This window comes from Trachemys scripta, chromosome 8 (assembly GCF_013100865.1).
Source record: "Trachemys scripta elegans isolate TJP31775 chromosome 8, CAS_Tse_1.0, whole genome shotgun sequence".
Lineage (NCBI taxonomy): Eukaryota > Metazoa > Chordata > Testudines > Emydidae > Trachemys > Trachemys scripta.
This window is the reverse complement of record NC_048305.1, coordinates 40,731,286-40,752,819: the sequence shown is the minus strand read 5'-3', so window position 1 is coordinate 40,752,819 and position 21,534 is coordinate 40,731,286. Positions and strand designations below refer to the sequence as shown.

Sequence of the window (21,534 nt, the reverse complement as noted above, 5' to 3'; positions counted from 1 at the left end):
GGGGGTGGGAAATGGGCGGGGCCAGGACCCCGTGGAGGGTCCTCTTTTTTTATTTGTTAAGTATGGTAACCCTAAGATATGCAGGCCTGCCTGTAAAGGCCTATACTTTAAGAACTTAGCTAGTTATAGAGGTATAAAACAAAGAATCAAAATCACAGTCCACCTGTCTATGGGCCTTCTCTCACTAGGATAGTCTGAGGCCTGGTTCTTAGGCTAAGGCCTTTGGCTAAGCAGCAGAGGCAACCATAAGCTGGGAAGCGTATGGTCACATCCTCACATTCCAAACTAGTCACCTTAAAATAAGGTGCTATTGGGCTGTTAGGAATACAATCCTGTCCTGATAATGCCTATCACCACCAGATATAGATGGTTAAAGAAAACTTAGTTTGATAGCATCCTGTCTGGCAAGAAATCACTTCTCAACAGTTGTGGTTGTGAAACCCTCATTTCTATATGTTTTATCTTTATGGCCCCCACTTTTCTATTGTTAATCTGTCTGGTTCTCTAATTGTTTCTGTCTGCTGTATTACTAGGTGTATGTTAATTAGGGTAGTGAGATATAATTGGTTAGAGAATTATGTTACAATATGTTAGGATTGGTTAGCTAGATTTCAGTAAAATGATTGGTTAAGGTATAGCTGAGAATATTACTATATAAATTAGGGGCAAACAGGAAGTAAGTTGGGATTCGAAAATAAGGAAAAAGGAATTTGGATTTAAGCTTGCTGGAAGTTCACCCCAATAAACATTGAACTGTTTACACCTTCGGACTTCGGGTATTGTTGCTTTCTGTTCAGGCGAGAAGGACCAGGGAAGTGGAAGGGTGAAGGAATAAGCCCTCTAGCAGGGACTAGTGGCAGGGGGGGCTAAGGCCCAACTCAGTCCCACACTGGGAAGAGGCTATTGCTGTGGGCAGGGGCTGAGCTTTGCAGTGGGGGAGCTGGTCATCATCAGCCCACTGTGAAGCGCAGCCCCTGCCCACGCCACTCCATGCCTATCTGGGCTTGCAGTTTGGGGGGGCAACGTGGCCTCCTGCCCCCCCAACTACATCTGTGTAAAAAGTGGGTGGACATAGCCGGTTCTGGCGCCCTTGGCTGAAGGGAATAACTCAAACTACCCGTCCATCATACTGAGTTATAAATAAGCTGTGTGAGCTCAGGAAATAGACTTGGGCATCCCTAGGCCCGGTCTACACTGGGGTGGGGGGTCGATGTAAGATACGCAACTTCAGCTACAGGAACAGCATAGCTGAAGTCAACGTATCTTATTTCGACTTACCTCCCATCCTCACGGCGCGGGATCGACGGCTGTGGCTCCCCCGTCGACTCCGCTACCACCGCTCACCCTGGTGGAGTTCCGGAGTCAACAGGAGTGCGTTCGGGGATCAATATATCGAGTCTAGATGAGACGCGATATATCGATCCCTGATAGATCCGGCAGGTAGTCTGGACGTACCCTTAGGGACAATTCAATGGAGAGCGCTGCTCTGCTTTATGTGCAGTGGCAGTCAACAAACCAAACAAATTGTTAGGGTGCAAATGAAACTGGATGGAGCATAATATGGAAAATATAGAGCAGCATTATAGAAATGAATGGGATGCCCTTGCATGGGATGCTGTGTGAAGTGCTGCTCATTCCCCTCAAAAGTGACATCACAGGATCACAGCAGGACGGCTAGAGAGACAAGGAGAGAGACTGGGATTGTTGCTATAGAGAGGGGACGGATAAATGAAGACCTGATAAAAGTGGCCCAGAGAAGGTACTGGAGAGTGTTCTCCCACTCTCGTAGCATAATGGGACATTCAGTGAAAGGGAAAGGTGGCAAATTCAAATCCGATACAGTCAACATGATCACACAGTGCACCAACGTGCTGGTGGTACTCTCACAAATACTGGGGCAGGAGCTTCTCAAGGCCCAGCAAGGCATTTGCTGTTTATACAGATCACAAGAGGATCTGGAGTTGTAACAGCAAACACTATCTGATTAAATGGGTTTTAGCCCACAAAAGCTTATGCCCAAATAAATTTGTTAGTCTCTAAGATGTCACAAGTACTCCACGTTCCTCTTGCTTGAGTCAACCACTAACTAGTGGAGCAAATCATCCCACATCTGCCTGCTGTGGGGCTTCTTGCACCTTCCCCAGCAGCATCTGGTGCCGGCTCCTGCCAGAGACAGGATACTGGGCTGAGCTAGATGGACATAGTGTCTGATGCCCACTGGCCACACTTGTATTCCACTCTCTAGTGCTTGCTGGTTTCACCCAAGTGTGCAGCTTTGCAAAGGGCTGTAAGTATTAGTGTATACCCCAAAGGGCCCTGCTCTTTCTGTTACCGAGCCCAGCCTCATTTGCTAGCCCCTGGATCTCCTTCCCCACACTGGGAATGCTCACTCCCCACCTGAGCCTCTCCACATTCACCCTCTTGTCTCTCTCTGGCAAAGGGCTTGCAAGGGAAAAGCACTGCTCCACATGGAAGCTAGAACATGGCAAAACAACTTACCTTGGCAGGCAGGCATCTTGTCTGACCAGTGCCCATCAGGCTGGCACTGCACCCTGCTCGTCCCATTGAGGAAGTAGCCTTGAGTGCAGCGGAAGCGACACACTGACCCATAGCTGAAGGATTCCAGAGGGTGGGAGCAATTCATAAGAATTGGCTCTAGGTCCCTCAGCTTGGGGCATCTCATGACTGGAATAAAGAAAACAAACAATGAAATGTTCAGTCTAGGGCTGTCGATTAATCACAGTTAACTCATGCGATTAACTTAAAAAAAATAATAGCGATTAATCGCAGTTTTAATCGCACTGTTAAACAATATAATATTGATTTCAAATACAACACAGAATATAAAATGTATAGTGCTCACTTTATATTATTATTTTTATTACAAATATTTGCACTGTAAAAGTGATAAACAAAAGAAATAGTATTTTTCAGTTCACCTCATACAAATACCATAATGCAATCTTTGTTGTGAAAGTGTAACTTTAAGTGTAGATTTTTTTGTTACATAACTGCACTCAAAAAGAAAACAACATAAAACTTTAGAGCCTACAAGTCCGTTCAGTCCTACTTCTTGTTCAGCCAATTGCTCAGACAAACAAGTTTGTTTACATTTACGGGAGATAAAGCTGCCTGCTTCTTATTTACAGTGTCACCTGAAAATGTGAACAGGCATTCCCATGGCACTTTTGTAGCTGGCATTGCAAGGTATTTACATTCCAGATATGCTGAACATTCATATGTCCCTTCATGCTTCAGCCACCGTTCCAGAGGAGATGCTACCATGCTGATGATGCTCGTTAAAAAATAATGCATTAATTACATTTGTGACTGAACACCTTGGGAGAGAGTTGTATGTCTCCTGCTCCATTTTACCCACATTCTGCCATATATTTCATGTTATAGCTGTCTCAGATGATGACCCAGCACATGTTGTTCGTTTTAAGAACACTTTCACAGCAGATTTAACAAAACGCAAAGACGGTACCAATGTGAGATTTCTAAAGATAGCTACAGCACTCGACCCAAGCACTCGACCCAGCTGCAGTGGCACAGGAGCCAGCAAACAGAGCTGTAAACAGGGGAGTTTCAGTGGGAGTTTGCAAGGGGAGTTTGCAGGGGAGACTAAGAGAGCTAGGCAGAGGAATAGACAGGCTAGTGAAGGGAATGGGTGGCGTTCTGCCGGTGTTCTGGTGCCCGTTGGGGGTTTGTTTTGCTGTAGGTGGTGGTGGTTTGGTTTGGTTTGTGTTTCCCGGACTAACAGGTTTTAGGTGGGAAGGCTATGACCGATACAGAGGCAGCAGTGGAAGCCACAATGAGGATGACCGGATGTGGAAGCTGCGGCATGTACATGATCCTGGAGGGGGTACCTGAAAAGAGTTTCATCTGTATGAAGTGCCACCTGATAGAGCTGATGGAAGAAAAGATCCGAGGATTGGAGATGCAGGTGGAAACTCTGGTTGAGTTTAGAAGGGGGTTCGAGCGGATGATGGAGCAAAGACATGAAGAGGCTGAAGGGAAAAGCTCAGACTTGCAGATGGAAGCAGGACCAAAGAACTCTGAGGGGAGACTGCTGGGTGAGGAAAGTGGACAGTGGAAACATGTGACTAAGAGTACCAGGCAGAGGAAAAGACGGGTTAGTGAAGGAGAAATAGAGCTCAGGAAGAGGTTTGCAGAGTTGGAAAATGAAGAAGGGGCACAGCAGGTGGTTGCTGAAGGTGAGAGGGCAAGGAAGAAGAGAATAGCAGTTAGTCCTATAGGAAGAGGGGAAGAGTCAATGGAGATAACAACACCAAATATGAGCCCCAGGAGGACATGGGATGGGTTGTGGAGGATTGCAAGGGACAATAGAAATCGAGAGGACTTGCAGGCAGAGGGAACAGGGGATAGACTGGAGAATCGCACCATCACCAGGAAAAGGCAAGTCTGCATGATTGGGGACTTCTTACTGAAAAGAATAGACAGGCCTGTAACTAGAGCTGATCCGGAGAACAGAAGGGTATGCTGTCTGCCGGGTGCTAAGATACGGGATGTGGACCTGAGGCTGAAGAGGATCCTAACGGGAGCGGGAAAAAATCCACTGATTGTCCTTCATGTGGGAACAAATGATATGGCTAGATTCTCGCTGGAACGTATCAAGGGAGACTATGCCAGGCTGGGGAAGATGCTTAAGGAAATCGAGGCTCAGGTGATCTTCAGTGGATTCTGCCTGTTCCTAGAGAAGGGCAACAAACGTGTGACAAGATTATGGCACTCAACAGATGGCTTAGGCAGTGGTGCTATAAGGAGGGCTTTGGGATGTATGGCCACTGGGAAGCATTCATGGACAGAGGACTGTTCTCTTGGGATGGACTTCACCTGAGTAAGGAGGGAAATAAACTTCTAGGATGGAGGCTGGCACAACTGATTAAGAGAGCTTTAAACTAGGAATTGGGGGGAGATGGTTGGGAGATGTCCAGGTAATCTCCACGCCGGAATTTAACATTGAAAGGGAAGAAAACGAAGAAAGAAAGGATACAGTTGTGGGTATGAGAATGGACATAAGGAGGAAGGGTAGTGTAGATACCAGTCTAATAGGTGATACTGGTGGTAGAATGTCTGTGCCTAATCGGGTAAAAAACTGTCACTGAAGCCAAACGGCAAAAATTATGATGGTTGTACACTAATGCGAGAAGCCTAGGCAACAAAATGGAGGAACTAGAGCTACTGGTGCAGGAAGTGAAACCAGATATTATAAGGATAACAGAAACATGGTGGAATAGCAGTCATGACTGGAGTACAGGTATTGAAGGCTATGTGCTGTTTAGGAAAAACAGAAATAAAGGCAAAGGTGGTGGAGTAGCATTGTATATCAATGATGAGGTAGACTGTAAAGAAATAAGAAGTGATGGAATGGATAAGACAGAGTCTGTCTGGGCAAAAATCACATTGGGATAGAAAGCTCCTAGAGCCTCCTCTGAGATAGTGCTTGGGGTGTGCTACAGACCGACGGGATCCGATTTGGATATGGATGGAGAACTCTTTAATGTTTTTCATTAAGTAAACACTAATGGGAATTGTGTGATCATGGGAGACTTTAACTTCCCAGATATAGACTGGAGGACAAGTGCTAGTAATAATAATAGGGCTCAGATTTTCCTAGATGCGATAGCTGATGGATTCCTTCATCAAGTAGTTGAAGAACCAACAAGAGGGGATGCCATTTTAGATTTGGTTTTGGTGAGTAGTGAGGACCTCATAGAAGAAATGGTTGTAGGGGACAACCTTGGTTCGAGCGATCGTGAGCTAAGTCAGTTCAAACGTGATGAAAGGATAAATAAAAATAGATCTGGGACTAGGGATTTTGATTTCAAAAGAGCTAACTTTAAAGAATTAAGGAAATTAGTAAGGAAAGTGGATTGGACTGAAGAACTTGTGGATCTAAAGGCAGAGGAGGCCTGGAATTACTTCAAAGTTGCAGAAAATATCAGAAGCCTGCATCCCAAGAAAGGGGAAAAAATTCATAGGCAGGAGTTGTAGACCAAGCTGGATGAGCAAGCATCTCAGAGAGGTGATTAAGAAAAAGCAGAAAGCCTTCCCATCTTCCAAGGAGTGGAAGATGGGAAGGGATCAGCAAGGAAAGCTACCTTATTGAGGTCAGAACATGTAGGGATAAAGTGAGAAAGGCCAAAAGCCATGTAGAGTTGGACCTTGCAAAGGGAATTAAAACCAATAGTAAAAGGTTCTATAGCCATATAAATAAGAAGAAAACAAAGAAAGAAGGAGTGGGATCGCTAAACACTGAGGATGGAGTGGAGGTTAAGGATAATCTAGGCATGGCCCAATATCTAAACAAATACTTTGCCTCGGTCTTTAATGAGGCTAATGGGGAGCTTAGGGATAAAGGTAGGATGACAAATGGGAATGAGGATACGGAGGTAGATATTACCACATCCGAGGTAGAAGCCAAACTCGAACAGCTTAATGGGACTAAATCGGGGGGCCCAGATAATCTTCATCCAAGAATATTAAAGGAACTGGCACATGAAATTGCAAGCCCATTAGCAAGAATTTTTAATGAATCAGTAAACTCAGGGGTTGTACCATACGACTGGAGAATTGTTAACATAGGTCCTATTTTTAAGAAAGGGAAAAAAAGTGATCCGAGTAATTATAGGCCTGTTAGTTTGACATCTTGTAGTATGCAAGGTCTTGGAAAAAAATTTGAAGGAGAAAGTAGTTAAGGACATTGAGGTCAATGGTAATTGGGACAAAATACTACATGGTTTTACAAAAGGTAAATCGTGCCAAACCAACCTGATCTCCTTCTTTGAGAAAGTAACAGATCTTTTAGACAAAGGAAATGCAGTGGATCTAGTTTACCTCAATTTCAGTAAGCCATTTGATACGGTTCCACATGGGGAATTATTAGCTACATTGGAAAAGATGGGGATCAATATGAAAATTGAAAGGTGGATAAGAAGCTGGTTAAAGGGGAGACTACAACGGGTCATACTGAAAGGTGAACTGTCAGGCTGGAAGGAGGTTACTAGTGGAGTTCCTCAGGGATCGGTTTGGGGACCAATCTTATTTAATCTTTTTATTACTGACCTTGGCACATAAAGTGGGAATGTGCTAATAAAGTTTGCGGATGACACAAAGCTGGGAGGTATTGCTAATACAGAGAAGGACCGGGATATCATATAGGAAGATCTGGATGACCTTGTAAACTGGAGTAATAGTAATAGGATGAAATTGAATAGTGAAAAGTGCAAGGTCATGCATTTAGGGATTAATAACAAGAATTTTGGTTATAAATTGGGGACACATTAGCTGGAAGTAACAGAGGAGGAGAAGGACCTCGGAGTATTGGTTGATCACAGGATGACTATGAGCCGCCAATGTGATATGGCCGTTAAAAAAGCTAATGCTGTCTTGGGATGCATCAGGCGTGGTATTTCCAGTAAAGATAAGGAGGTGTTAGTACCGTTATACAAGGCACTGGTGAGACCTCATCTGGAATATTGTGTGCAGTTCTGGTCTCCCATGTTTAAGAAGGATTAATTCAAACTGGAACAGGTACAGAGAAGGGCTACTAGGATGATCCGAGGAATGGAAAACCTGTCTTATGAAAGGAGACTCAAAGAGCTTGGCTTGTTTAGCCTAACCAAAAGAAGGCTGAGGGGAGATATGATTGCTCTCTATAAATATATCAGAGGGATAAATACTAGGGAGGGAGAGGAATTATTTAAGCTTAGTACCAATGTGGACACAAGAACAAATGGATATAAACTGGACATTAGGAAGTTTAGACTTGAAATTAGATGAAGGTTTCTAACCATTAGAGGAGTGAAGTTCTAGAACAGCCTTCCAAGCGGAGTAGTGGAGGCAAAAGACATATCTGGATTCAAGACTAAGCTTGATAAGTTTATGGAGGGGATGGGATGATGGGATAGCCTAATTTTGGCAATTAATTAATCTTTGATTATTAGCAGGTAAATATGCCCAATGGTCTGTGATGGGATGTTAGATGGGGTGGGATCTGAGTTACTACAGAGAATTCTTTCCTGGGTGCTGGCTGGTGAGTCTTGCCCACATGCTCAGGGTTTAACTGATCGCCATATTTGGGGTCGGGAAGGAATTTTCCTCCAGGGCAGATTGGCAGAGGCCCTGGAGGTTTTTTGCCTTCCTCTGCAGCGTGGGGCACGGGTCACTTGCAGGAGGATTCTCTGCACCTTGAGGTCTTTAAACCACGATTTGAGGACTTCAATAACTCAGACATAGGTTAGGGGTTTGTTACAGGAGTGGGTGGGTGAGATTCTGTGGCCTGCGTTGTGCAGGAGGTCAGACTAGATGATCATAATGGTCCCTTCTGACCTTAAAGTCTATGAGTCTATGAGAAGTGCCTTCCAAAATCTGAGAGGGACAAGGTGTGGAGCATGCATTTGGAAGTCTTAAAAAAGCAACACTCCAATGCAGAAACTACAGAACCCGAACCACCAAAAAAGAAATCCAACCTTCTCCTGGTGGCATCTGACTCAGATGATGAAAATGAACATGTGTCGGTCTGCACTGCTTTGGATCGTTATCGAGCAGAACCCATCATCAGCATGGACACATGAAGGGACATATGACATATGAATCTTTAGCACATCTGGCACGTAAATATCTTGCAACACCAGCTACAACAGTGCCATGCGAATGCCTGTTCTCACTTTCAGGTGACACTGTAAACAAGAAGTGGGCAGCATTATCTGCTGCACATGTAAACAAACTTGTTTGTCTGAGCGATTGGCTGAACAAGAAGTAGGACTGAGTGGACTTGTAGGCTCTAAAATTTGACATTGTTTTATTTGTGAATGCAATTATTTTTTGTGCATAATTCTACATTTGTAAGTTCAACTTTCATGATAAAGGATTGCACTCCAGTACTGGTGTTAAGTTAATTGAAAAATACTATTTCTTTTATTTTTACAGTGCACATATTTATAATAAAAAATAAATATAAAGTGGGCACTGTGCACTTTGTATTCTGTGTTGAGATTGAAATCAATATATTTGAAAATGTGGAAAACATCCAAAATATTTAAATAAATAGTATTCTATTATTGTTTAACAGTGCAATTAATCGAGTGATTAATTGCAATTAATTTTTAATTGCTTTACAGCCCTAGTTCAGACCCATCTCGCAAAGCTCAGCCTTAAATATTACACACCTTGTCCTCAGTACATCCCTGTGGGGCATGGAATGCAGCAGGGATGGATGGATGAAGAGCTCAGAGAAGTGGGTCACTGATAGCTCTCACTATGTAATTGGGAGCATGCAGTGTATACCCCCTGCTAGGAAACAGTAACTAGAGACATTGACTAAACACCTCTTAAGGTCTGTCTGCCCTGCAATCAGAAGCATGCGTAAATCAGGCTCCAGCCCAAGCCTGGAAGTCTACACAGCAATCAAATAACCCTGCAGCCTGAGCTCCGCAAGCCCAAATTGACTGACACGGGCCAGGCGCAGGTATCTAGTTGCTGTATAAACATTCCCATTGAGCTCAATCAAAGCCAGCTCAAGTATGCTGTAATCCCACCTCTAATTGCAGTGTAGACATACTCTTTGTGTGGAACATCGCTGGTCTTGAACACCAGCCTGCAGCTACAGGAGCAGTGTGCTTCCTCTCCAGGGAGCAGCTCGGACAGTTGTGCTACCCCTGGTTACAGAAAGCAGGTGCAACTGTCACGAGGCCTAGAGAGCTCTAGACTAAATCATAATAATGGGGAAAAGGGAGCCTTGCCTTGAGCCTCTAGTTACCTTAGCAGTAGGTGAGACCGAAGAGCCTGTGATATGGAAGTCTATGAATTATGAGAGAGTTTGGAACCTTTTAATACAATTCATAGCAACCCAATTTTTCCTATGATAGCTCCATTCAGCACTGACAACTACTTTGCAGGCACACATTAACAGCCATGCCTGAGGCCTGTTCAGAACTGTGTTACAAGATGACCTGGATAATTATAGGCCTGTCAATCTGACACTGATACTACGAAACATAATGGAGCAGCTGATATGGGGCTCGATTAATAAAGAATTAAAAGAAGGTAATATAATTAATGCCAATTAACATAGGTTTATGGAAAATATATCAAACTAACAATATCTTTGTTTGATGAGATTAAAGGTTTGGTTGATAAAGGCAATAGTGTTGATGTAATACATATACACTATAATACACATACTCTGTAATACACTGTAAAATGTTTGTCTTGTTACTGCACAACATTTTGGTTAAAAAACTAGAACAATATAAAATTATGGCACACATTAAACAGATTAAAAGCTCGCCAATTGATAGGTCTCAAAATGTAATTGTAAACAAGATTCCTCACTGAGTGGGTGTTTCTAGTGGGGTCCTTCAGGGATCCATTCTTGGCCCAACGTAAAATCATTACTGATAAAGTCTTCAGATGACACAACAATGGGGGGAGTGGTAAATAATGAGGACAGGTCATTGATACAGAGCCATCTGGATCTGTTGGTCAGTTGGGTGCAAGAAAACAATGTGCATTTGAAAACAGCTAAATGGAGAATCATAGAACCATAGAATCACAGGGTTAGAAGGGACAACAAGGGTCATCTAGTCTAACCCCCTGCCAAGATGCAGAATTTGTTGTGGCTAACCCATCCAAGATGGATGGCTATCTGGCCTCCTTTTGAAAACCTCCAGTGAAGAAGCTTTTACAACCTCCCGAGGCAGTCTGTTCCACGGTCCGTCTGTTCTAACAGTTAGAACGTTTTTCCTGAGATTTAATCTAATCTATTATTACATCCAGGAACAAATCATGTAGGCCATACTTACAGGATTGGGGACTCTATCCTGGAAAACAATGACTCTGACAAGGATTGGGGGGGGTCGTGGGGATAATCAGCTGAATATGAGCTCCCAGTGTAACACTGTGGCCAAAAGAGCTAGTGTGATCCTTGGATGCATAAAAAGGGGAACCCTGAGGAGGAGCAGAGAGGTTATTTTACCTCTGTTTTTGGCACTGGTGTGACCATTGCTGGAATTCTGTGTCAAATTCTAGTGTCCAAAATTCAAGAAGGATGTTGATAAATTGGAAAAGGTTCAGAGAAGAGCCATGAGAATGATTAAAGGCATCAATTTCTGCGGATTGTAATGACCTCATGTCCCCACAGGACCACCACTTAATCACCTCCAGACCAAACAATTGATCAACAGTGTTGCCATTAACTATCATTAGGTTTAAGTCAGTTCCCTGAGAAACCTCCCAATTAAGCAGATTTGCCAATTAAACTGACTGCAGTTGAAGCAACTATTGAGCAGTCACAAGAACTGGGCTTCTATGGAAAGGGCACCTGGTATCACACCAACTCCACAATATGCACCCTAATCACCCCAAAGTTAATGTTGTGCCTCTGAAGGTCATACACTCCAGCATCTCCGATCCATTCTGCACAAACCCCATCTTGCAGAGGAAGGTGCAGGTTGAGTTATCCGTGAAGTCTCCATGTCAGTGAGAGCAGTTTAATTGACCCCTCTCTGGGACAACTAGAACTGGGCACTTTACAGCTGGAAAAGTAAAGCTCAAGTCTTTAATGAAAAAGTCTGGATGTGTCAGAGTTGGTTATTGGGGGTGAAATGTCAGGGGAATGGGCTGATGGATAGTGAAGTGCCAAGGGTACATGGGTTCATGAAGGTGGGTGCTAGGGGCATAGGGTGCCAGGTGGATGGGCTGACAGAGGTGTGGGTTGCTTGAACTGCAATGTGAGGTTGTTGGGGTCAGAGGCTTCTCCAGCTATAGGCAAGCTAGGCAGCTGCCTAAGGCAGCTGATTTGGCCTGGCTGCCCCTCCATCATGCTGAGGGAGTGGGGGGTGACCTGGCCAAATCAGAGTGGCATTGTGATCCTGCGCACCCAGTTTCAATGTCATTCACTAAAATTTAGCCCAGGTGCCCTCTATTTCCTGACATAACAGAAGCACAGCCAAGCCAAATCTGCTGCCCTAGGCCTATGAGAAGGGGATGACACACTGAAGTTTTGCTTAGATGGCAGATTGTCTGGAGCAGCTTCTGGTTGAAGTGTTCTGGCCAGGGGCATGTGGGGCCACGTAAAATGGCATGCCAGAGAGAGGTGCAGCCAGATTGGGTGGCAGCTAATGGGGTGCAGGTAGGCAGCATGCCAGGAATATGGACTGGTGGATCATGAAGATAGGATATCATGTGTGTGTTAAGAGATAAGGTGCTGGAGGGATAAACTGTGTTGCCAGTGATTGCATCCAATTTGCACACACTTTGCACTGGTGTAAATGGCTGCCCAAGGGGCAGAGCAATGGTGACCCATATCCATTGTCTCCCAATTACAAAACTTTCTCTCAATGAAGCTTTATATTGCACGGCTGCCCCAGATCAAAAGGTCCAGTCCCCTGGCTCTCAAACCATTGTACACAATAGCTCTCTTCCCTAGACCTGGCAAAGAACTGGTCCCCTATGGAAAGTCACCTGGGCTCACACCAGCTCAGCAATGTACATTCCACACACCCCACAGTTAATGCTGTGCCTCTACCTTCACAGCGCGGGGGATGCCCTGTCCATTGTCCCAGGGCCGTGCACTCCACTGTCTCCAATCCATTTCACACAAACCCCATCTCGCAGGAGAAGGCGCAGGTGGAGTTATACGTGAAGTCTCCATGCCAGTGAGTGCAGTTTAATCGGCCTCTGCCAGGGGCAGCCAAACCTGGGCATGCAACAGCTGAAATACCAAAGCAGAACAGTACAGATTGCTCCACAACATCTGCAACAGCCCACAGCACTGGAAATCCTGGGCTTAGCTTACATTATCACACCAATTACAGAGTTTCCTGTTAGTGTTCACAGGGGCTCTAAATCCTGCATTTAACATTTCCTTGATTTGCTTTTCAGTTCTGTAAATTCAGACATTCTAAGGCCACAGTGCTTCCTACCATGTGAGCAGAAGCAGCTTCCCAAGCCAGTCCTGCAGTGTATAGCCTGTACTGTACCTTCACAGCGCGGGGGATGCCCTGTCCATTGTCCCAGGGCCGTACACTCCAGTGTCTCCGATCCATTCCGCACAAACCCCGTCTCACAGGAGAAGGCACAGGTGGAGTTATATGTGAAGTCTCCATGCCAATGAGTGCAGTTTAATCGGCCCCTGCCCGGGGAATCCAGCACTGGGCACTTGATAGCTGGAATAGCAAAGCATAACTTTATAAGTAAAAATCTGGATGTGGCAGGGGATGGTCCTTTGTTGCTGTGAGGTGAAGTGCCAGGGGAATTAGCTAATGGGTGTGTGTGTGAAGTGCCATGGAAGCATGGGTACATGAGGTTAGGTATTGGGGGCAAAGGGTGCTCCACATGACATTCCCATAAGCAAACTAGGGAAATGTAGTCTAGATTTAATTTCTAGCAGGTGGGTGCACAACCTCTTGAAAAACCACACTCAGAGAGTAGTTACACTGGTTTGTGTGAAACTGGGAGGGTGTATCTAGTGGAGTGCCACAGGGGTCAGTCCTGGGTCCAGTACTATTCAATATTTTCATTAATGACTTGGAGAATAGAGTGGAGACGATGCTTATAAAATTTGCAGATGACACCAAGCTAGGAGGGAGTGCAAGCACTTTGGAGGACAGAATTAGAATTCAAAACTACCTTGTCAAATTGGAGAACTGGTCTGAAATCAACAAGGTGAAATTCAGTAAAGACAAGAGCAAAGTACTTCACTTAGGAAAGAAAATTGAAATGCAGAACTACAAAATGGGGAATAAGTGGCCAGGTGGTAGCATTGCTGAAAAGGGATTTTAGTGGATCACAAATTGGATATGAATCAACAATGTGATGCAGCTGCAAAAAAGGCTAATATCATTCTGGGGTGTACTAACAGGTTTGTTGTATGTAAGATATGGGAGATAAATGTCCCGCTTTACTTTGCACTGCTGAGGCCTCAGAAGGAGTACCGTGTGCAGTTCTGGGTGCCACACTTTAAGAAAGATGTGGACAAACTGGAGAGAGTCCAGAGAAAAGCAACACAAATTATCAAATGTTTAGAAAACCTGGCCTCTGAGGAAAGATTAAAAAAACTGGGCATATTTAGTCTTGAGAAAAGAAGAGGGGATATCTAATAACGGTCTTCAATTGTGTTAAGGGTTGTTATAAAGAAGACAGTGATCAATTGTTCTCCATGTCCACTGAAGATAGGAAAAGAAGTAATGGTCTTAATCTGCAGCAACAGCAATTTAGGTTCGATATTAGGAAAATTTTTCTAACAATAAGGATAGTTAAACTCTGAAACAGGTAACCAAGGAGTTTGTGGAATCCCCATCAGTGGAGATTTTAAAGAATAGGTTGGACAAACACTTGTCAGGGGTGGTCTAGTTTTACTTGGTCCTGCATCAGTGCAGGGGGCTGGACTTGAAGACCTCTTGAGGTCCCTTCCAGCTCTACATTGCTATGTGTTAAGTGATGCATTGCTGCAGTTTTCAGACCCTGGGAGCAGCATGTCTTGGACACTGGGTGGAACAATCTGTCTGGAATGAGGTGCTGGAGTGTTAATGCCTCAGGGGGATGAGGTGTTATCATGAGTTGAATGGCTAGAAGCTGGGGGTGTAGTGCCAGAGGGAGAACTGTCTGAAGGGAGGGTACCATGACAGGAACTGATGGTTACCGAATAACCAGGTTAGTGGGGTGCCAGGAGGCAGGTGTCTGGCTGTGTTTGGGGGAAGGTGACAGGAAGAGGAGCTAGGGGACAGTAGTGCCAGGGGTTGTGGGGCAGACAGTTGACACTGGTGTAAATGGCTGCCCAAGGGGCAGGGCAATGGCGATGAAGGTCCATTTTCTCCCTATTACACAGCTTTGCATTGCACGTGTGTCCCATATCGAAGGATCTAGTCCCCTGGCTCCCAAGCCATCATACAAAATAGCTCTCCTCCCCAGAATGGGCAGAGATCTGGGCTCCTATGGAAAGGACGTCTCATATCACACCAGCTCCACCATGGATTCTCTGCACACCCCACAGTTAATGGTGTGTCTCTACCTTCACAGAGTGGGGGACGCACTGTCCATTGTCCCAGGGCTGTGCACGCCAGTGTCTCCGATCCATTCCGCACAAATCCCATCTCGCAGGAGAAGGTGCAGGTGGAGTTATACGTGAAGTCTCCATGCCAGTGAGTGCAGTTTAACTGGCCCCTGCCCGGGGTGGCCAGCGCTGGGCATTTGACAGCTGCGGACAGAATACGAGCAAAGTAAGGACAGTCAATGTAAGGACCCGTTCTCGCTCTTGGTGAGGTCCTCTGTACATAGCTCTCAGCCCTCACAGCAGCCCCTTCCTTCCCTCCCCCCTCCCCCCCCCCCATGGAAATGGCAGAGCCAGGTTCAGGGATGGTGTCATGGTAGGGGGCAAAAGAGGGACGATAATTGAGCCAACTGCGTGAGAGCTGTTTGTTTTGTGGGAGCTATATTGGCATAGTTGTAGGGAGCTAGGTTAGGAATACCCGTGGCTGATGTAAATTCTGCGATTCTTTGTCAAGGCCTGAGCCTTAAATACCAAAGGTTGCTGCAGAACAGTGTATGGCCACATGGCTTGACTAGTGGGAAATGATGCACAAGTTGGATTGAGGTGTGTTAGCAGAGCTGGGATTGGGAGATACCCAAGACCAGAATAGCAGGGAGTGAGGCAGGATGTAGATCAGGATTGAGGTGCTTTTGCAGAGCTGTGTAACTCTCTTGAATTGCAAGAGTCCAGTGCTTCAGTCCTCCTCCCCCATGTCACCTGTCACAGACAATCAGTGAGCCTCAGTTACCTGTGAGGGCAACCACCAGGTGCAGCCATGATAGAGTTAGTGGGGAGCAGTTATAATATAATAACATTTCCCTAAATTACCGGTAAACTGGCCTTCCAGTAACCCCTTTCCAGGCCTGGCTTCCATTGCCACCCACTTGGACCATGGCAACCAACCATTCCCACTGATGGGAGAAGTGCTGGCTCTGGGCTTCCAAGCAATGGCAATGAGGGGCACAGGGATAAACTCACTGCCTTCATTCTGTTATAAAAAGGCAGTCAGCAGTGAACCAGCTGAGCGGTGAACAGCGGAGGCTAACAGAGGGAGTTTGCCTGGGAGTTCGCCTGGGGAGAGTGCACTGACGCTTTCATCTTACAGGCTTCTCTGAGTAGTTACTACAACAGCTGAGGAAGTTCTTAGAAGGAAGGAAATATGGATGGTGAGCGTTCAGCTGTTGTTACCTGCACAGGATGTGCCATGTTTGCCTTTCTTCCACAGGACAGAAGCGACTTTGTCTGTACAAAAGTGCAAGCTGGTCTCCGTATTGGAAGAGAAGGTTTGAGGTCTGGAGAAACAAGTATCGACCCTGCGTTGCATAAGAGAAAATGAAGATTTCCTGGACAGACGTCAGAATATGCTTCTACAGGCACAACTTTATGAAGAATCAGAGCAGGCTGCACAGCTGGGACAGAAGGATGGTGAAGAAATTTGGCAGTATGTGACTTCCAGTAGAAGGAAGAGGAACGTCCATGTACCAGCAATGCAGATACAGGCGAGCAACTGTTTTCATGTTCTCTCCACAGGTACTAATGAGGAGCGTGGACTAGATGATACATCTGAGGGAAGGGAGCAGAAGGAGACTCCACCGATTGGAAGGCATGAGATGCACTGTCCTAGAGATGGGGTTCCATGACCACCACTCCCAAGAGAAGGAGGCAGGTGGTGGTGGTCAGGGACTCCCTCCTCAGGGGGACTGAGTCATCTATCTGCCGCCCCAACCGGGAAAACTGAGAAGTGTGCTGCTTGCCAGGAGCTAGGATACACAATGTGACAGAGAGACTGCCGAGACTCATCAAGCCCTCGGATCGCTACCCCTTCCTGCTTCTCCACGTGGGCACCAATGATACTGCCAAGAATGACCTTGAGCGGATCACTGCAGACTACGTGGCACTGGAAAGAAGTATAAAGGAGTTTGAGGCGCAAGTGGTGTTCTCGTTCATCCTCCCTGTGCAAGGAAAAGGCCCGGGTAGAGACGGTCGAATCATGGAAGTCAATGAATGGCTACGCAGCTGGTGTCGGAGAGAAGGCTTTGTATTCTTTTACCAGGGATGGCATTCCAAGAAGGAGGAGTGCTAGGCAAAGATGGGCTCCACCTAACGAAGAGAGGGAAGAACAACTTCACAAGCAGGCTGGCTAACCTAGTGAGGGGGACTTACTTTAAACTAGGTTCATCGGGGGAAGGAGACCAAAGCCCTGAGGTAAGTGAGGAAATGGGGTACTGGGAGGAAGCACGAGCAGGAGAGAGCAAGAGGGGAGGACTCCTGTCTCATACTGAGAAAGTGGGACGATCGGCGAGTTATCTTAAGTGCCTGAATGCAAGAAGCTTGGGAAACAAGCAGGGAGAACTGGAAGTCCTGGCACAGTTAAGGAACTATGATGTGATTGGAATAACAGAGACTTGGTGGGATAACTCACATGCCTGGAGTACTGTCATGGATGGATATAAACTGTTCAGGAAGAACAGGCAGGGCAGAAAAGGTGGGGGAGTTGCATTGTATGTAAGAGATCAGTATGACTGAAACTGCAGAAAAACCTGAGAGTCTCTGGATTAAATTTAGAAGTCTGAGCAACAAGAGTGATGTCATGGTGGGAGTCTGCTATAGACCACCAGACCAGTGTCTGGTGGGAATGAGGTGGACAAGGCTTTCTTCCGGCAACTAACAGAAGTTACTAGATCACTGGCCCTGGTTCTCATGGGAGACTTCCATCACCATGTAGCGGGGTGGTCACCCGCTCCTGCCCTGAAGGGCTTAAAACAGCCGGAGAGAGGGCTGTGGCAGGGAAAAGCTGGACTGATTGGGGAAGCGGCTGCAGCTGGGCCATGCCCCAATCAGGCCCAGCTGGTCCCTATAAAAGGCTGTGAGCCAGAGGCCCAGGGTACTCTCCCTCTGCATTCAGAAAGAGAAGGGCCTGGCTGCAGGGAGCTAGAGACAGGGTACCTGAGTGGAGCAGGGCTGGGGAAAGGCAGAGGAGTTGTGGAGCTCCAGCCTTGAAAGCCCCAGGCTGCAGCCTAGCATAAGGCCAATAGGTACTGGGGGTTGCAGAGGGCAGCCCAGGGGTAGGCAAAAGCAGCAGGCCCAAACCCAACCTTGCCGATGATGACTGGCTTATACTGCAGTCTGCCCTGCGGGGGCTAGTTGCTGACTGGCAGTGGCCTTATTCTGAGGCGAGGTGGGGATAGTGGGTGGGGGTTCCCTGGGGAGGGGAGACCCAAAGAGAAAGGGGTACTGCCAGGGGGCAGCACCCAGAGAAAGGGGCACCGGGGTCCTGGGAAGGACCCAGGCCAGTGGCAAGGCGGATCACCGGCCTGCAGAGGGCGCTCCAACAGCTGGATGAGCTAATTCCCAAGAAGACCAGCAGGAGGTGCCGCCGGGTGAGTCTGCGCACTGCTACACACCCTGATATCTGCTGGGAGAGCAATACAGCGGTGCACAGACAATCCAGGAAGTTTTTGGAAAGTGTAGGGGACAATTTCCTGGTGCAGGTGCTGGAGGAACCAACAAGGGGCAGAGCTCTTCTTGACCTGGGAAGAATTAGTAGGGGAAGCAAAAGTGGATGGGAACCTGGGAGGCAGTGACCACGAGATGGTCGAGTTCAGGATCCTGACACAAGGAAGAAAGGAGAGCAGCAGAATACGGACCCTGGACTTCAGAAAAGCAGACTTTGACTCCCTCAGGGAGCTGATGGGCAGGATACCCTGGGAGAATAACATAAGGGGCAAAGGAGTCCAGGAGAGCTGGCTGTATTTTAAAGAATCCTTATTGAGGTTGCAGGAAAAAAAATCCCGATGTGTAGAAAGAATAGTAAATATGGCAGGCGACCAGGTTGGCTTAACGGTGAAATCCTTGCTGATTTTAACACAAAAAAGAAGCTTACAAGAAGTGGAAAGATAGGGCGAACAGCCGCATTAACAACACTATAAAATGGGGGAGTTACACTTACTGACTATAGGAATAATGACTCCTTGCTAAATGCAGGAGGTAATAACAGGTTGGATTTTTTTTTGCCTGTTTTGATAGAGGATACTGCTGCACCTTAGGAAGGGGTTTTGCTGGGTTTAGGCGAATTTTAATGGGTTGGGCAGACCCAGTGCACCCAACCTCGTTGGCATGATCGGCTCAGAAGGCCCACAGGGAGGGAGAGACCTTAACCAGCAGTTTCTGTTGCAACGAGGAAGGGCTGGGGTCAGGTTTTTTTGTAAATTGCCAGGACCTTATTGTGAACGGGACCAGGCACGTTCAGATACACACCATCTGGGGTACAGCAGATTTTACAATTTAATTTACACAGCACGTTTTTTCCCAAAAGGTTAACCGGTAAACAAGGACTGAGGAGGAAAACATGACAGTTAGATAGAGGACCGACAAAAACAGTCAGCGATAAAGAGACGGGGTGGGACACAAGAACGTTGTCCACCCCTACCGCTTGTGGAGCGGCCAGGGTAGTAGGGACATTAACTTAGTTTTAATGTGGCGGTGATAGTGTTGGGTTTTATTTAAATTTTTATTTTTACTTTGTTTACAGGTGCTAATTTTGGCTTAATTTGCTTTTTGTGGGCAGACTGTGAGAACTGCTTTTCACAGCCTGTTTTTTATTCTATTTATTGTGTTCTGGTCATGGCCTCTGGTCCTCCATGGGCCACCGGGCTGCCTGATAAAGGCAATTTAATGTTTTCCTGGGCAGGATTTTCCTTAGGAGTAGGTTTAGGTTTGCCCAGGTAGGGTTATATTAATGCATGACAGTTTTTAATTTTTCTTGGAATTTAACAGGGTCTTTTTTTATTTTCGGAAATTTTTTTAATTCAATTATACAATTCCGTGGGAGACCAAGGTGCATGCACAGACACCAAGGTCTCCTGATCCGAAGTGCCAATGCCCGGGAATTGGCGCAAGGGGAACATTTTTTTTAGTATGGGGAGATACGGTCTGAGGGATACTTAAGGCGCTTATTTTTTGTCCTTGGGGCCGGTGGGGGCTGGGCAGCAGCTTCCTGGGCGAGGTGCTCCAGCAGCTGCTTGCATAGGCTGTGCTGGAGCAGCAAACTGCCTGCGTTTTAGGAACAGGTTTATAAGATTGTTAGGAGGTGCGGAGGGGATACTGCAAAGGAGCTTTACCTTTTGAAGGGGTCTAGATGGATAGAGAGATATTTGCTGGCCAGCGGGGTTACAGAAAAGAGTTAATTTCCTTTTTGTTTTTTTTAGTTGGGTTTTAACCTTTTTTGGGAGTCCTTGGGACTCCCTACTTGAGATTTATGGCACCGTTTTACTGTTTTCTTACACCAATAAAAATATGCATTAAACTGACCTTGTTCGACTTTGTTGGCAAGAAGTGCGCCTCTGAGGTGCACAATTTTGTCAAGGTCGAAGCTTTTTTCTAAGGGAAATTACAAATTTGGATTATCTTTGGTATACCAATTTCATTTTACTAGAAACTTGCAAGTAGAAGGACTATAATTTTTGTACATATAAAACCCTGGTGTGCCTTTTGGCGGGACGGCAGTTTCTTTGGACTTGCCAACCCCCATCTTTCTGGAGTTTTGTGGGATTTGAACTTGCTATTACCAACTGTGTGAATTAATTTCACAAGTCCTAGGTTTCCGACCGCATGCCCCGAACCCACAATTTTTACCTTTTACAATTCTCAGCTTTCCGGCATACAACCGCCGAGGCGAGGCCTACAATCGAGGTCTACTTTGGTGGGGACTTCAACTTACACCTAACCACTTACCCATGGCTTTTCCCGGGGAACCAAAACCAAACCAAAACAAAACAAGAAACAAGACAAAAACAAAAGGGCGTCAAGCATGTCTGGCAGCAAAAAGGTTCAGATCCAGTGTGCAACTTACCCAACCCTGAGCCTACGGGCAAATCCTCCACCAGAAACCCACGACAGAGATTTCAAAAGGTTTTTTACCTTTTAGATGGGCCTTGGATTTGGTGGGAGATTGCCCGCGGTCCTCTGGTCTGGGAAAGTCTTCTGTGGATCCCAGACGAGCCCCCAAATTGTTGTGGAAAATCGACCACATGATTGATTTTCAATCAGATCAGCCTGAGACACCTTTATTGATTAATCAAACATGCATACATGGGGGAGTCAGCCCAGGCAGCCGAACCCCCCCCTCCCTCCCGACGGATAAAATACGAGAGCTTATATAGGATAAAACCACAAAATTACATATACGTTCTTAAAATTTTACATCCATATAAGAGATGAAGCAAAGCAAGTTTTTCTTTTTTTTTTACTTTTACCCTTTGCGGTTTCTCGCTCTGTCACCGGGCAGCTATTAATTACAAACTGTTACTTCTGCTTCTATAGTTTTTTTTTCTACCCTTCTCCTTTTACCTTCCCCCTTCCCTCCAGGTCACACATACAGTTCACCTGACCCTAAATACAGTTCAATTGACCAAAGTTTAGGCTTTAAACCATTTTTCCTCCACATTAGGGACTGAATGGCTAGGCAGCAGTTCTGCAGA

At 46.0% G+C, this 21,534-nt stretch overlaps 1 protein-coding gene across 5 annotated transcripts in view; it reads right to left on the bottom strand.

Annotated features, from left to right (window-relative positions):
- Positions 1-21,534, bottom strand: part of LOC117881469 (P-selectin-like) — a 51,825-nt gene that overhangs the window by 6,954 nt on the left and 23,337 nt on the right. For 4 of the 5 annotated variants that reach the window (XM_034778779.1, XM_034778781.1, XM_034778782.1 and 1 more), the window contains 3 exons: positions 15,038-15,223; positions 13,008-13,193; positions 2,500-2,685 (listed from right to left, as the gene is read on the bottom strand). In XM_034778779.1, coding sequence (XP_034634670.1) covers positions 2,500-2,685; positions 13,008-13,193; positions 15,038-15,223 — 558 coding nt within the window. Of the gene's footprint in view, positions 1-2,499; positions 2,686-12,553; positions 12,740-13,007; positions 13,194-15,037; positions 15,224-21,534 lie in introns of those variants that run through there. The other variant, XR_004646806.1, reaches the window with a different exon arrangement.